At 33.6% G+C, this 13,670-nt stretch overlaps 9 protein-coding genes and 1 pseudogene across 10 annotated transcripts, besides 2 other annotated features; 4 read left to right on the top strand and 6 right to left on the bottom strand.

The window, feature by feature from the left end:
* Positions 1-10,029: part of a mobile genetic element that runs on past the window's edge.
* Positions 13-678, bottom strand: TVAGG3_0224520 (uncharacterized protein; the record flags this gene model as incomplete). Its single annotated transcript, XM_051227089.1, has 1 exon — positions 13-678. One exon carries the CDS (start codon positions 676-678, stop codon positions 13-15), a length of 666 nt encoding a protein of 221 aa, XP_051112075.1.
* On the bottom strand, positions 902-1,987 carry TVAGG3_0224510 (integrase core domain containing protein family; the record flags this gene model as incomplete). The annotated part of the gene is made up of 1 exon (XM_051227088.1): positions 902-1,987. The coding sequence occupies one exon, from the start codon at positions 1,985-1,987 to the stop codon at positions 902-904; it is 1,086 nt and encodes a 361-aa protein (XP_051112074.1).
* TVAGG3_0224500 (keratin-associated protein family) lies at positions 2,422-3,584 on the bottom strand (the record flags this gene model as incomplete). The annotated part of the gene is made up of 1 exon (XM_051227087.1): positions 2,422-3,584. A coding segment is annotated over one exon (1,163 nt), but the record flags the coding sequence as incomplete, so codon positions are not given.
* TVAGG3_0224490 (organellar and viral DNA polymerase type B) lies at positions 3,651-4,769 on the bottom strand (the record flags this gene model as incomplete). Its single annotated transcript, XM_051227086.1, has 1 exon — positions 3,651-4,769. A coding segment is annotated over one exon (1,119 nt), but the record flags the coding sequence as incomplete, so codon positions are not given.
* Positions 4,787-5,561, top strand: TVAGG3_0224480 (annotated as a pseudogene). Its single transcript has one exon. A coding segment is annotated over exon 1 (775 nt).
* TVAGG3_0224470 (uncharacterized protein) lies at positions 5,788-6,396 on the bottom strand (the record flags this gene model as incomplete). Its single annotated transcript, XM_051227085.1, has 1 exon — positions 5,788-6,396. The coding sequence occupies one exon, from the start codon at positions 6,394-6,396 to the stop codon at positions 5,788-5,790; it is 609 nt and encodes a 202-aa protein (XP_051112071.1).
* Positions 6,422-6,823, top strand: TVAGG3_0224460 (uncharacterized protein; the record flags this gene model as incomplete). The annotated part of the gene is made up of 1 exon (XM_001312093.1): positions 6,422-6,823. One exon carries the CDS (start codon positions 6,422-6,424, stop codon positions 6,821-6,823), a length of 402 nt encoding a protein of 133 aa, XP_001312094.1.
* TVAGG3_0224450 (protein of unknown function, DUF4107 family) lies at positions 9,084-9,311 on the top strand (the record flags this gene model as incomplete). Its single annotated transcript, XM_051227084.1, has 1 exon — positions 9,084-9,311. A coding segment is annotated over one exon (228 nt), but the record flags the coding sequence as incomplete, so codon positions are not given.
* Positions 9,312-10,029: a terminal%2Cinverted (terminal inverted repeat of Maverick-1A transposon ID:TVAGG3_0224440).
* Positions 10,030-10,661: 632 nt separating this feature from the next.
* Positions 10,662-11,409, bottom strand: TVAGG3_0224430 (uncharacterized protein; the record flags this gene model as incomplete). The annotated part of the gene is made up of 1 exon (XM_001312089.1): positions 10,706-11,254. The coding sequence occupies one exon, from the start codon at positions 11,252-11,254 to the stop codon at positions 10,706-10,708; it is 549 nt and encodes a 182-aa protein (XP_001312090.1).
* A 1,360-nt stretch (positions 11,410-12,769) lies between these two features.
* TVAGG3_0224420 (uncharacterized protein) lies at positions 12,770-13,651 on the top strand (the record flags this gene model as incomplete). The annotated part of the gene is made up of 1 exon (XM_001312088.2): positions 12,867-13,289. The coding sequence occupies one exon, from the start codon at positions 12,867-12,869 to the stop codon at positions 13,287-13,289; it is 423 nt and encodes a 140-aa protein (XP_001312089.1).
* Between the last annotated feature and the right edge of the window lie 19 nt (positions 13,652-13,670).

The following is a 13,670-nucleotide window of genomic DNA, read 5'->3' as shown; positions in this document are numbered from 1 at the left end:
TAAATGGTTCATTTACTCACAATATTTTTGTACAAAACAACCCCAAACTTTTAACTTCTTTTCTGCAGCTTCAAATGCTATCTTAGCGAGTTCATATTCTCTAAATTCTCTCTTTAAATCTTCTTGTTCCCATTGGTCTAGTTCGTATGGAGAATCTCTATAACCATAACATATCTCACGTTCATGTTCTAATTGTTTTTCGCACATTTTTCCAACTTCTTCTTCAAACAAAGGTTTAGCATTTTCTACTGTATCTTCGAGTTCTTCTTCATCTAACTTCTCATGAACTTTCTTGTCTATGGAGTCCATAATATCTTTGACATAAAATGCATACTTTACAGAGCACCATTCAGCAACAAAATGAACGAGGTCAGGATGTATGTAAATACCTTTGAATTCATTCATAACGCCTTTAGTAAGCTCATAAAATGCTTGTTTTGAGGTTGAGCCACTTTTGGCTCGACCGTATTCTTTCAACCAAAACTCAAGAATTTCCTGCATTTTAGCACTATTGAGAAATCTGTTTAAATGGTTTAACTTTCCTGCTTCTCTCGCCATCTTTGTTGCATTAATGTAACCATCCTTGTCTCTACGTAAGACTTCAATACCATTATAAGTGCCTTTTGTGAATGTTTCGCCATTAGATTTGTTCGTGAATGTTTTTGCTTCGACTGACATTTCTGTTCTTACATACAAAATAAAAAAATAAAAAAATAAAACTAACATTATTTTTGGTCTTTTGTGAAAATTCATGAAAATTCATGAGGTGAGAAAACAGGTGAGAAAACGGGTGACATCTCACCTCTTCACCTAAACATTATTTTTTTGGTGTAAATTTATGAAAACATTAATAATACATGACTGTTCTCATTCATGTCTGATTTACATCTAATGAAAAAGTTTAGAAGAATTTTCTTATTCTTTCTGGCATGTTTTTATCTTTCCAGTACTCCCGCTCTAATGGTCCCAGATGAGTTGGTTTAGATTCTCTCAAGTTCTTAGATGGTATAACATCTTCAACGCCTCCTTCATATCTTACTTTATAAGTGTCATCGTTTATGTTGTAGTCAAGTATTTCAATAACCACTCCTCGCTTTGCTTCGTCAATGGTTTCAGCAAGTTTGCCATTACTACTTTCAACTAATTTATGTCGAGGGTAAAATGCTATGGAGTCGTCAGCAGCTTTTATAAGATATCCATTACCTTGCGTAGAGTCTACGATATAATAGTTTCTACTTAACCTTAAACGTTTCTTTGTCAATGGTTTGTCGTCAAGAACTACACGAACTTTTGTACCAGGAATGAGGGTAAATTGTGTTGAATTTCTGATATTTTGTGTTTGGCTTCGTTTCTTTTGTATATACTTTTCTTCTTGTTGTTGTGTCATTGAATTTGGTGTATGTCCTGTTGTAGAATGTGTTGAGGAATTATATACTTCGAGAAAATGTTTCATTGTTTCTTCGGTAAAGTCTCGCTCTTGGTTTAAATCTCTGAGAGTCCTTATGAAGCGGTTTATGATGCCGAGTATGTTATGGTTATGGTCTTCAGTAGTGTAGTGAGTTATGTTATGCTTAATGAGAAAATCTGTGATTTCATTGCTGAGGTATGCACTGTCTTGGTCTGATGTTAAAGTACTTGGGTTATGTTCTGCTACAAACTTTTGTAAAACTCTTAACACTTCACGAGTTCCTTTATTTCTCATTATATACGCAAAAGCTTTGCGAGTGTTAACATTAATGAAGATGAGGAATGGTTTATGACCACATTTTCTGCTTTGAATGAGAGTGTCAAATTGGTATGCGTCAGGAGTGTTGGAGTAAATTGGTAAAAAGTAGTCGTAAGGATTTATTTTTGTTTGATGTACAACATTTTTGTCAAAGAACCTTTTCACTTCAGCTCTGTTAGTAAATCCCCGACTCTTTGCAGCTTCATTGAACTTCTTAAATGACCTCCATGGATGTTGTTCGAATACTTCTTTCAAGCTCATTTATGTAAAGTTAAAGATTTTATTCTAGGCTCAAGCGCGTTCATTGAACTCTATACCATGCGAATACAGTCACAAATGGTGGCATATAATCTGCACCCGAGCCTGTTGGATTTGTTGTGAAAGTATGTGAATGATTTCCTCCTGGTTCAGTTGGTCGAAAAGTCTTTTTTGCTGCATTGTTATAAGATGGAGATAAAACGTCATTGCCAGCTTCATACTCTGAGTTGTATAATGGGTGGTCTCTTAATGAGTGGCTATGGTCGCCAGAAAAGTTTGTCGTTCCTGTATGAGTGTGCGGTGGAAGGTTTGCTTCAGTAATTTTCTTCGAACCTCCTGTTTGCTTTGAATATCTAGCACAGTATAAGAATTTATCTACAATCTGTTCCCACGTACCGAAACCCAGAACTGTTGCTGGATTTGTTGAGTTCATTGACGTATAAATAGAACCTATAGGATATAATGTTTGAAGTATTTCTGTCTTTAATGTTTGAAGCTCTGTTTTGTCAGCTTTCTTATCTAACATTGCTGGTAGTTCATATGCTTCAAAGTTTCTGGCATGACCTTCAATGTTCATACATTTACTATTTAAGGAGTTTAGTGTATCTTTTACGCTTGTACTTGGATTCTCTAAAGGTGCACTTGAACCTAAAGTATAGTTCAATATTATGTCGTCTGCTCTAACAGTAGTGAAGGATTTATGTGTATGATTTTTGTCGGCTTTACTGTCTAAAGAAGTTTGAAGTTCATTTATATCGGAGATATTGTGTTTATGAGATTTCAAAACTTTGTTCGTTGCGTCAAGTTCTGTTTTGTTAGCTTTACTTTTAATAGCATCTTCAAAAGTTATTTTTGACTTAACTCTCAAAGTAAATCTTGGTTCAACTAATACACCGTTAACAAAGAAGTATGAAGCATAAATTTCAGCGTTATAACCAAATGATTGTGGTGCTATACCTGTGTCATACTGTACAGTACAGTGTATGTCATAACCTTTAGCACGAATGAATTTATATCTTCTTTCATTAACATTTTTCGTATTCACTTTTTCACCCTGTGTTAAATATCCATGATAGTCCGTTATAATCTGTTCATCAGAACTTATATAATGAACATGGTTTTTATCTGCTTTTTCGGCTAATTTCTCATTAACATCATTCACTTCTAATTCAACTCTTCCGCCAGAACTCTTATTATCATTAATCTTTTTCATTAATTCGGTAATTACGTCATAAAGACTATATTCTGTTTTCGGTTTTGTAAATAATGAGTCAAAATTTCTTTTCATCATTACATCGCTGACATTAATGATATCACCAATTCCTTTTTCATTTATTCTCTTCATTAATTCTGCAATAATGACGAATATATAATCTGTTAATTTATTCTCTTCATCGAGGGTTATAGAATGTTTTGAAATTGAATCATTAACTCCTCTAAATAAATCAATAACTTCAGGATACACGTTTTTAATGTCTTGAATAACCCGACCAGTATCCTCGCCACTATGTGGCTCTGAGCCCGTTGGGCTCTGTTGTTCATGTTCTTCGTTCCCGTCGTTACGTGGTTTTATATCTCTAACCATCATCAACGCAGCCATAACCGGAGGGTTTGTTGCTACCTGTTCGAAAATCCGTCCGTTATGTATGGTATATCTAAATAATTTCTTTGTGTTTGTTAAAACATTTGAAACAAGTCTTTTAAAACCATCTACAAAATTTCCTGTTTCACCTAATGTTCTTGCAGCATTTACAAGCTCACCCATTCCCGCTTTTGACCCCAAAAACGTCCATATTGCATTTATTTCACTCTGTATAGTTGTCCATTCAGCGAAACTAACACCCGCATTCGCTAAGCTGAAAATGAAATTCAGTGGATCGAACTTAATTCCACCTTCTTTTTCAATTTCAACGAACTCACTAACATGAGATTTTAAATATTCTTTCGTTAAAATTGTTTTCCCCGATGTTATGTCATTAACGAAACTATCACCGTCAAAAGTTAACGAATTCAATTTCGTCGTTGATGCTTTTATTTCATACACCGCTTTATCGATAGTTTTTGGCTCACCTTCTTTAGAAGCATATGAAACATTAATGAATGAATTATATGTATTCGTGAATGAGTTAAAATCAATGATTTTCATTAATGAAGCCTTTAATGATTCATTAACTGTTGAATCCCTTAAAACAATTACTGAACTGTCCTTTATGAAAGGTACACTGCAAACCGTCGAGTTTGGATCAAATGCTGTAGTTGGTGCAGGAATATTAATGATATAAGTCATTAAATCATTAAGTGACGTAAATAATGTTGTCGTTTTTGATTTAATTTCTTTAGCATCTGTTATATATGGTAATTTTATTTCTGTAGTTTCTGAATTAAAGATATTCGCTAAAATGTTTTGTAAACTGTTTTGAACAGCAGTATAAACCGTTGAATCCGGAACTCTTACGATTTCACCATCCTTAATAAAAGGCATTGTACATGGTGTAGTGCTTGGGTCAAATATTTCGGGATTATAATTCAACATATATTCTAATGCTTCATATACAGACTTATATACTGTTGTGTCGTTCTTCATGACGATTTCACCATTTACAATGAATGGCATTGTACATGGAGTTAAAATAGGGTCAAACTTTTCATAGTCCTTCCATGTTATGTATTTCTCGGTATTTCCATCAGAAATAACAATATATTTGTCAGTAAGTGTGAGAGAGTATTGACCAAAATATAAACGTTTAGCTCTGTCAGCTTCATACGCATATGCAGCAATAGTCATATTTTAATGAGAATAAAATGTTGTTCTATTTGCAAAGTACAGACCCAAACGAATACGGAACAGTAAAGCTTCAAACAAACTTAGGTCTACAGAATGAAGCACTTGCTTTCAGAGTTGTTGACTTCAATACTATCGCTTCATTCGTTATAACAGATGAAACAGATTTCATGGAGCTTGAAATAGATGGAAAGAAGCATGAAATAAGATTTCACAATAATGTAGAATATAAGATGGAAACATTAGCTGGAGTGTTAAATGCGCTCATAAATACTACAATAAACAAGGAGAACGAAGAAAACTTAATGAATGTTAAACTTATTGCAGGAGTTTTGAAGTTCAGTTATGCGAAGGAGTTTAAGATAACACGAATGAGTCATAGAGTTCAACTTCTTCTGGGAGCATACCATATGACATTTCCTTTGAAAAGTATTGACAAAACGATTGAGATGAAATCTGTTCCATACGTATGTTATGGTAATTGTTTATACGTTGAGTCAAAAATAGCTAATGTCACAGGCATTTCAGGAGTTAATAGTAAAGGTTCAGTAGAATATAAGTCTTTCTGTTATGCAGTCAATTCAATGTTCATTCCAAACGTTCCTGTCATAGTAACTCATTTAGGTAAATGGATTCGCATTAGTCCTCATAATTTGAAAGACATGCAATTCAGACTTGTTGACTTTCAAGGAGCCTGTAGAACTGAAGGCACCAGTGCGAATGACTGTTGAAGTTGACTTTTTAGAAAATATTAAATGCAACAGCTTACAAGAGAACTCAGAGCTAAAAATATAAAGTATGAATGTTATGTATTAGGTCATGAACTTTGGTTGTTGCTGTTTGATGAAACAAATGAATTAGTTATGTCAGTCAAGAGAACAGAAAAAGGCGTCAAAGGCGCCGAGCGCAAAGCGCTATATTGTGTTAGTGAGAACTGCACCAAGTCAATAAGATTAGGTTTGCATTATGAAGATGAGTTCGATAGTGTTGAAGAAGTTTTGGACAGATATTACAAATTGCTTTAATTTACTAAAACATATTTCAAACAAAGTTTATATTCTGTTGAAAGTTTTGTATACTCGTTCGAATATTTATACTTAAACTCAACTCCTGTAGTTCCTGGTGTTTCAATGATGCGGATGTTACCTATTTTCATGAATGGTGGCGTTTGACCACAGCATTCGATTTCAGGGTCGAGATAGTCAATGACACATTGTTTCCCTGTTATTCGTAAGATAACATTTTCAAGGTCCTCCTTTGTTAGAATTATTTGGTTCTTGCTTATAAGATTTATCAAAAGCTTCTTATCGTCTTTGAGTAAAATTGTTTGGTATAACTGAAGAAGGTAATGGTCTACGTTATCTGAAGGATTTGTTTGAACATTTGTGTAAGGGTTGTCGTTGGCTTCTCTTGAAAGAATTTGGTCCAGTGGTGGATACTCTAACTTAACATCTGATGTAGCGTTAGCGTTTGAAGCTGAGTTTAAATTCACGGATTTCAGTTCTGGTTCTTTCAAACACTCTGAACTATAGTTCTTTATGACAATATTGTTTGTCGTTCGTGAGTCAACATTTGATGTTGGTTCAATTGGAACATTAACGGCACCAGCTAAGATGGATTTGCTTCTCATTTCATATAGAATAAAAACCTTTTATATGTATGAAATGAACAATATACTCGACAAGGGTTTGAATGTAAAGCTAACGAATGAAAATATTGTTGAATTCACTGAGACAGGAGCTGTGTATAAAGATGTAGAACTACTGAACAAAAGAGCAAAGGGAAGAAGCAGGAACATGAACAAAGGGTGGAAGCCTATAAAAATTTATGTCAATGATGGCTCAGGAGGTTCAAACATAAAGTATGCAGAAAGTTATAGAGTTTATGCTCTCAAAGGTGAAAAGCCTTCATTTAAGAACAGCTATTCTAACGCATATCCTCAAAAGTTAACGGATGGGGAAGTGGATGATATGAATGACAGCAAAAATATTAACAGAAATGGCGACAGAGATGCATGGAATTTGTTTACCATCAGTCAATTGAAGGTTAAACTTTAAAACAATGTTGGTCGTTCCCATGGAATATTTTTGACTTTAATGGTATTAGTCATGATATGAATCTCAAGGTATGAACGAGGAGAGATGAGAGACTTATATGCTTCCCAAATTTCTTCAAAAGGTAATGTTATACCTGACTGTTTCCAAATGAGTTCAATATCATAACGTGAGAAACCTTGAAAGATAACGAAGTCAGTTATGAGACGTTTTATGTTTAAAGCTAAAAACCTCCATATAAGTATTGCTACAGTTAAGTGGTAATGTCTGACTTTAGTAATGATGTTAGCTAATGGTGAGTCAGGCTTTGACACTAAACCTTTTCCGGCGAAGTCGTCAAAGTGTTTGATGGATATTTTTGAAGGGGTATTTTGAAAGTTTTGACAGTAGTTTGTAAGTCGTTTCATATCGTAAACTCCTGAGTACTGACGTAAGTGGTGTTTGTCAATAATTCTTTCCATCTCCTCAGAAGTCTTTTGCATTCCTGACTGTATAAATTCAACGATGGCATAATATTTCCTCTTACGTCGAATGTAACGTTGAAGAAATTCAATGAGTTCACTGTCTGGAACTTTAACGACAGAGGCTTGAACTTTTGACATAAATGTTTTCGCTGTTGAGTCCATAGAGTCTGAAGTTGCTGATATAATGATTTGGTCATAATATGAGTCATTTCCTAAACGTCTGTTATGAGTATATGACGAATGAAAATGTCTTACCTGAACCCATCTTTCCACAATAGAAATAAACCCATTTGAACAGAACTCATAGTCCTTACTGAAAGGAAGAATGAGAGAAGTTAAGTTTGTCTGTAGTTTCATTCATGTCTTCATCTACGTCATGTATTAAATGCTTCATTTTATCTCCATTAAAAATGCAAGTCAGAAATATTCAGAACATAGCACCGAGTCTAACTGACAAGAGTATAAAGATATACTATGAACACGTTATGATGAAACCTACCAAAATTCAAGAAAGTCAGTATACTTATGAATATCCAAGACACTGGGTAGAGTATGTAGGAGGTGAGAAAGCTATTGAAATAAGACAAGTTAGAAGTATTCCAGCAGGAAGAACAATATTATTGAAGAACTTTAATGTTTTGAGGTATAATGATGAAACAAAGAAGCAAGATAGTTTTCCTGTTGCTGTGTATGTGAACCTAGACACAGGAGATGACATGAAAGTTTTTAACACAAAGCTTCAAACGGTAGTGAGAGAACAACTGACTGCGGAAGGACATCCATTACCTTCAGAAGTTAGCATAGCATATAATTTTGAAACAAACTCAATAGATTTTAAAGTCGTCTCTGCAAAGAAGTCAGGTTTTACATTTAATGAAGCAGATGTATATTCGAATGAAAACTTCAAAGCTATTGCATGGTTAGATAATGACGATTGCTTTAAGAAAATATTTAAATTCAGTGACTCAAAGATGTCAATAGATGACCTTCGTGGAATGTTACCATCGACGTTTACAGTTGAAGGTTCAGCAGGATTGCTTACAAGATTGTCAATTGGTGGTATTTGGTCTCGTGAGAACATTGTTATAAAATCCAGTATAAGTGAATTTGCTGAAGAATCTATATTATGTCTTTCAAACTATATGTATTCGCCACCGAAGCATTATAGTATAACAAACTTTGTCAGTAAGTTTAACATAAGACTTGTCGAACCTTCTTCAATGAAAGATGTTGTGCTACCTAAAGATGGAAAGGATGGACTCATTATTGAGATGATTTTAATAGCATATTAAATGAGCTTGTTCTTGAAGGTCATTCATGATGAAATAACTGTTGTAGAAGATGTTAGCAATTGTTCAGACATTTTGAAGCGAATAGATGATATAAGAAAGAAATTTATGAAGCCGCAACGCGGCGAGGACGAAGTCCATGAGAATGTTTATGTTTCATTGACTTTCTCCAGTAACGAGAACTTTTATGAGATAATATTGAAGAGAGATGATTTTAATATGGTGTAAATGGTAGCTTGGGCAGCTTTAGGCGCAATGGGAACAAAAGCATTAGCATTTGGAGCAAAAGCACTTGGAGCTTATGACGCAGTAAATAAAATGAGTGGAGGAAGAGTTTCGAAGACATTAGATGCAAATAAAGGAAAGATTGGAGGCTGGGTTGCAAAGAAGTTAAGATTAAATAAAATAGGGCTCATAAATAAAGCATCCAATTTGGTTGCGACTGAGTCAGAAAATGCTTTAGGAAAGGACGATGAGTTTGCAAAACATGCAAAAGACTTTAATGACCAGATGAAAGGTGAAACAATGCATTTAAATAGAGTCGATGGAACTCTTCCTCCACCAGTAGTTCTTCCGTATGGTCCCTATGGAATGTATGGAAACCCTTACGAAAGACCATTTGACCCATTGACTGGTGGAAGTAACTGGTATCATTACGGACGAAGAAGAAAGACAGTTAAGCTGGAGACAGACGTGAAGAAAGCAACTAAAAAGAAACCAAGGAAGAGAGTTATAAAGCAATGAATTCAACGGGTGAAAAAAGAGGTGAAAAAAGAGGTGACATCTCACCACTTCACCTAAATTTATTTTTGTGCTATGTTTTCATACGTGTGAGGGTGGTGATATCATTAATTTTTAAGTTTATTTTATTATTTAGCGAGAACGTTTATTTTTATGTAAATGACGAAAACTATTGAGATAACAAACTACAACGGTCATGAGTTCAAGAATTTGTTCTTCGTTCCTCGTGAAAATACATTCTATCAGATACGAGGGAGAAAGGGTAAAGTTAGTTTGAGCGTTTATGAAGGAATGAAGAATGGAAAGTTTATACAAGCATACGATACAAACGGTAAACGTGTTTCATTAGCTTTGTCAAAACTTACTAACATTTATTTTGACAGTGACTTTGACTCTGACGATTGGAGTGACAGCAGCGATACTGAAGAATATGAACTGTTGTGTGAAGCAAAGCAATGGGAAGAGTTGCAATACTTTTGTAAGTGAGAACGTTTATTTTTACAGTAGTGAGTTCGTTAGTGAAAACATTAGTGAATTCGTTAGTGAAGTCGTTAGTGAGGTGAAGTGGTTGGCGGCTTTATAAATATTTAAGGTTAAGTTGGTGTTTGTGTTTGTGTTGTAAAATATACGTTAACGGTTTTGTAAAGTGTCAAATTCACAAGTATTGTGTATGGAGGAACGCAGTGCCACAGTACACAAGACTTGTATACTAACTGACTCGGCTCATGGACAATCAGTGGCGAAAAGGCTCCACACAGCTGGTCTGCTGGTGTTTCCAGAGATTTCGGAAGAGGCTGGTCTGGCAGTCCCGGATATGACTCAAAGCGTGGTCCATCTATCGGTGTCAGCTATGGCGGAAAGAGAGTTGAAGGCGGCATCTCAGCACACAAAGGAGGTTTCCAGGGATGACTTAGGATCAAGTTCTAAATCATAGATTAGGCCTCCATAAGTTATTGAATAAACATATTTTATTATGTTTTATGTCTAGACAAGTTTCAAAATAGTTAAAAATCTTTTTTAATTTCCATAAAAATTTAAATTTCTTCGATACATCTTCTAAGAATTACATTTCATTGAGTTTATAACTCATGAATGTTAAATTATAGCTAAAATATGATGAATCGCATTCCTTATACATTAATTTGAATCTTTGATAAACATCAACAGAGAATAAATAACGTGTAGGCAATGGTTCATTGGATATATGAAATATGAGCTAATGAACTATTAATTTCATCATTAAATCAAATTACTTATGTTTCATTTGAATTGAAATTTCAAAATTAAATTATAAAATGAAAAAGAAATAAAAAGAATGGGTAAAAAGGCATATCTGAAGAAAGAATGTTGATTTTTAACTTGATTACACACAAATTTTTATTTATATTAAACTAAAATTTAATACGTTGAGAAACACGTATTCCTATATCCGGAATATCATATTTAACTAAGAAAATCTTCAAATAATAGCAGATGTATGAAAAGATTCCAAATAAATTAGCAATTGTAAGTCTAATTGTGTCTTCTGGATCCAATGGTACGTAATATCGTAATGTAGTGAAAGAGAGAACGACAGCGAAGCTAATCATTGATAAAACTCTTGAGAAATTTTTGGAAGATAAATAAATCGTTTTTAGAGTTATATCTGTTGCAAACATATTGACTACGCCGCTTATATAAGTGATGTTGAGGAATATGCTATGCGGAATTGAGAATTCTTTGGCAGAAAAGAAAGTCATTAAAAAATGAGCTGAAACGCTAATATATCCGGAAATTGTCAGTGTCATCATTGCTGGCTTGTATTTCTTTTCGCTCATTTTTGGTTTCAACCTACGTAGAACTCGGATTGCTTTAATTCTTGTATAATTGATTATAAAAAGAACTAATGATGTAATAGATAATGCTATATTAACTGTTTTGCCTTCTGGTTGGTATTTCATTAAATCTGTGATGTAAGGAAAACTTCGGAAAACTTTTGGGTGATAAATGAAATGTACTATGTATCCTATTAACAATCCTAATGCAGGTATTATGACAACCATGTAGTTGATAATGAAAAGATGCAAAAGCACTGAATAATATGAATCATCTTCGTTGTTCATTTTTTTCTGAAAAAAAAATTCTGGAAAGGATCAGAAAAAAAGTGGAGAAATCATGTTTGAGTAAGAGAATCGGTAACACATATTGCGCGTGGTTATCTTCTTAAAGAATGAGTTTAAAATTCCTTAGATACTTTTCAAATCTATTGGATATGCTATATGTCCGTTCCTTACAGAGAGCCTTCTTTTATTCATCTGTCTCTTTTTGATGTTGTCAGGATATATGACATATATCATAGAAATAAAAATTATTCCATTAAATGAAGCAGGTTATCTTAGTCAAATAATAAATTTTAGCGATATAGAATAAACTCATAATAAGAATGTAAATTTATGATTCAAAGAAAAGCCATAATTCAAAAATAAAGCACAATGTTCTCAAAATGTGCGGTTGAATATATCATGACGATATTCTGGCTATACTGCACTCTTGTCTTAAATATTAAAGGATGGCTTCATAATGTCCATAATGAGCATTTTTAGCTTCCACATTGAGCGAAACAATTCATAGTCTTTTGCTAGCTATGGACTCATATTTCATATTAGTCGAGTATTAATTGTTGTTTCTCATGTTTTAAAGAATCAATCTAGAAAGTTTATCAACATAACACCAAATGGCACCTAAATTCATGGAATTGCAGATATTTAAGTAATTTTAGCAACTAGATCATTAAGATGGATCCAATTCCCTCTGTAATATAAATTCAGTAATGGTAAATAAAGGAACTATTAATAAAATCTATGCAATTTGTGATATTCGGTGTATAAAATCATATATTAAGTAGACTGTGTGATCTTACGGAAAATTGAGAAAATGCAAAGAATCTCAGTGATATTTTTGCATCAATGAAACAAAATTGATATTTTAGACTATTTATAATTTATACTAGATACCAATAAATTGGATCACGGCCATGAGATGACAAATCTAAGATCAAACTGGTTTTATTTTTCAGGAAAACACATTCGATCCATTACATTATATTCAGTGTCCTATGATAGAATAAGGAAAAGGCTTACGAAAGTTAAAAAGTTTATTAGATTAGATTCAATACGCATAGAAAAATTTTTAATTCAAAGGTTTACATATAAAATTTTATCGTACATTATTTAAATAATTCGTTGTATTATGCACTCATATGACTCTAAAAGAAGTTGGATTTTTGTTCGATCAGAAGTAAATTTTTGATAGAAATAGCGATCGTTTTCTTGGATCATAAAAATAATGATGTATATAGGTTGTAGATATAGATTACTCAAAATCAAGTAAATCGTAAATAAAAAGTGATTGCTAATCGAATCATTTTTCGCATTTCGATGTGATGTGTTAGATGACGCGAATACGCGTAATATGTTCTCAAAAATTGAGAGGGTAATTATTAATTGTGATGTGATAATGACGCGAATTTGCGTAAGTCACCTAACATGAAATTGCAATCAAAAAATCTGAAAAATGATGCAGACAATGACCCAGTCCCCAGTTGGTGTATTCACCCCAATGCCAGACCCAATGGACTTCCGTGCAGCCCTCATGAACATCATGCCACCCCTTAAGAAGAGACCAAATGAGTTCCTTAATCCACAATTCCCTCTCCAGGTTCCCCCAGCTCCAGCTCCACAGTCACCACAGCAGACCCAACAGAAGCTCGACCACAAGGAGCGCAATCGTCTCGCTGCCCAGAAGTGGAGAGCCAAAAAAGACCAATCATTATCAACATTAGAGGATGAGAATGATCACCTTAGAAAGACAGTTTTCGACTTGCAGAGCCAGGCTCTCCAACTCTCTGTTGAAAACAAGATTTTGGAGTCTGAGTTACAATACTTCCAGCAGTTCATGAGCAAGATCATGTCTGTCGCTCCAAGAGCTCAGAAGTAATTATATTAATTGTTTATACTGTTAAATAATTTTGTTCTTTCGATAAATTTTCAAAATTTTTCATGAAAAATAAGATTTTTGGCAAAAGGACATTGTAACTCAGTATCTAATCTTATCTGCCTCCAAAATAATAATGAAATAATAGATAAAGTCAGAAAAATAATTAAAATTAAAAACCGTCAGGCATAATAATTGCTTTATTGTAGATCAAAATGCGCATTAGAATGTTTTTATTTATTTTATCTGGCAATCTTAGAAAAAAATCTAATTGGATAATTGTTACTCGTTTTAAAATAATTCCGTGTTAAATGTCAATTTTTCACAAAATATTGAATTTCCACGTCAAAAATAATAAAAATCCCGATCATTATAAATTATTTT

The sequence above is a fragment of the Trichomonas vaginalis genome, chromosome IV (genome assembly GCF_026262505.1).
Source record: "Trichomonas vaginalis G3 chromosome IV, whole genome shotgun sequence".
Lineage (NCBI taxonomy): Eukaryota > Parabasalia > Trichomonadida > Trichomonadidae > Trichomonas > Trichomonas vaginalis.
This window is presented reverse-complemented; position numbering and strand designations above follow the sequence as displayed.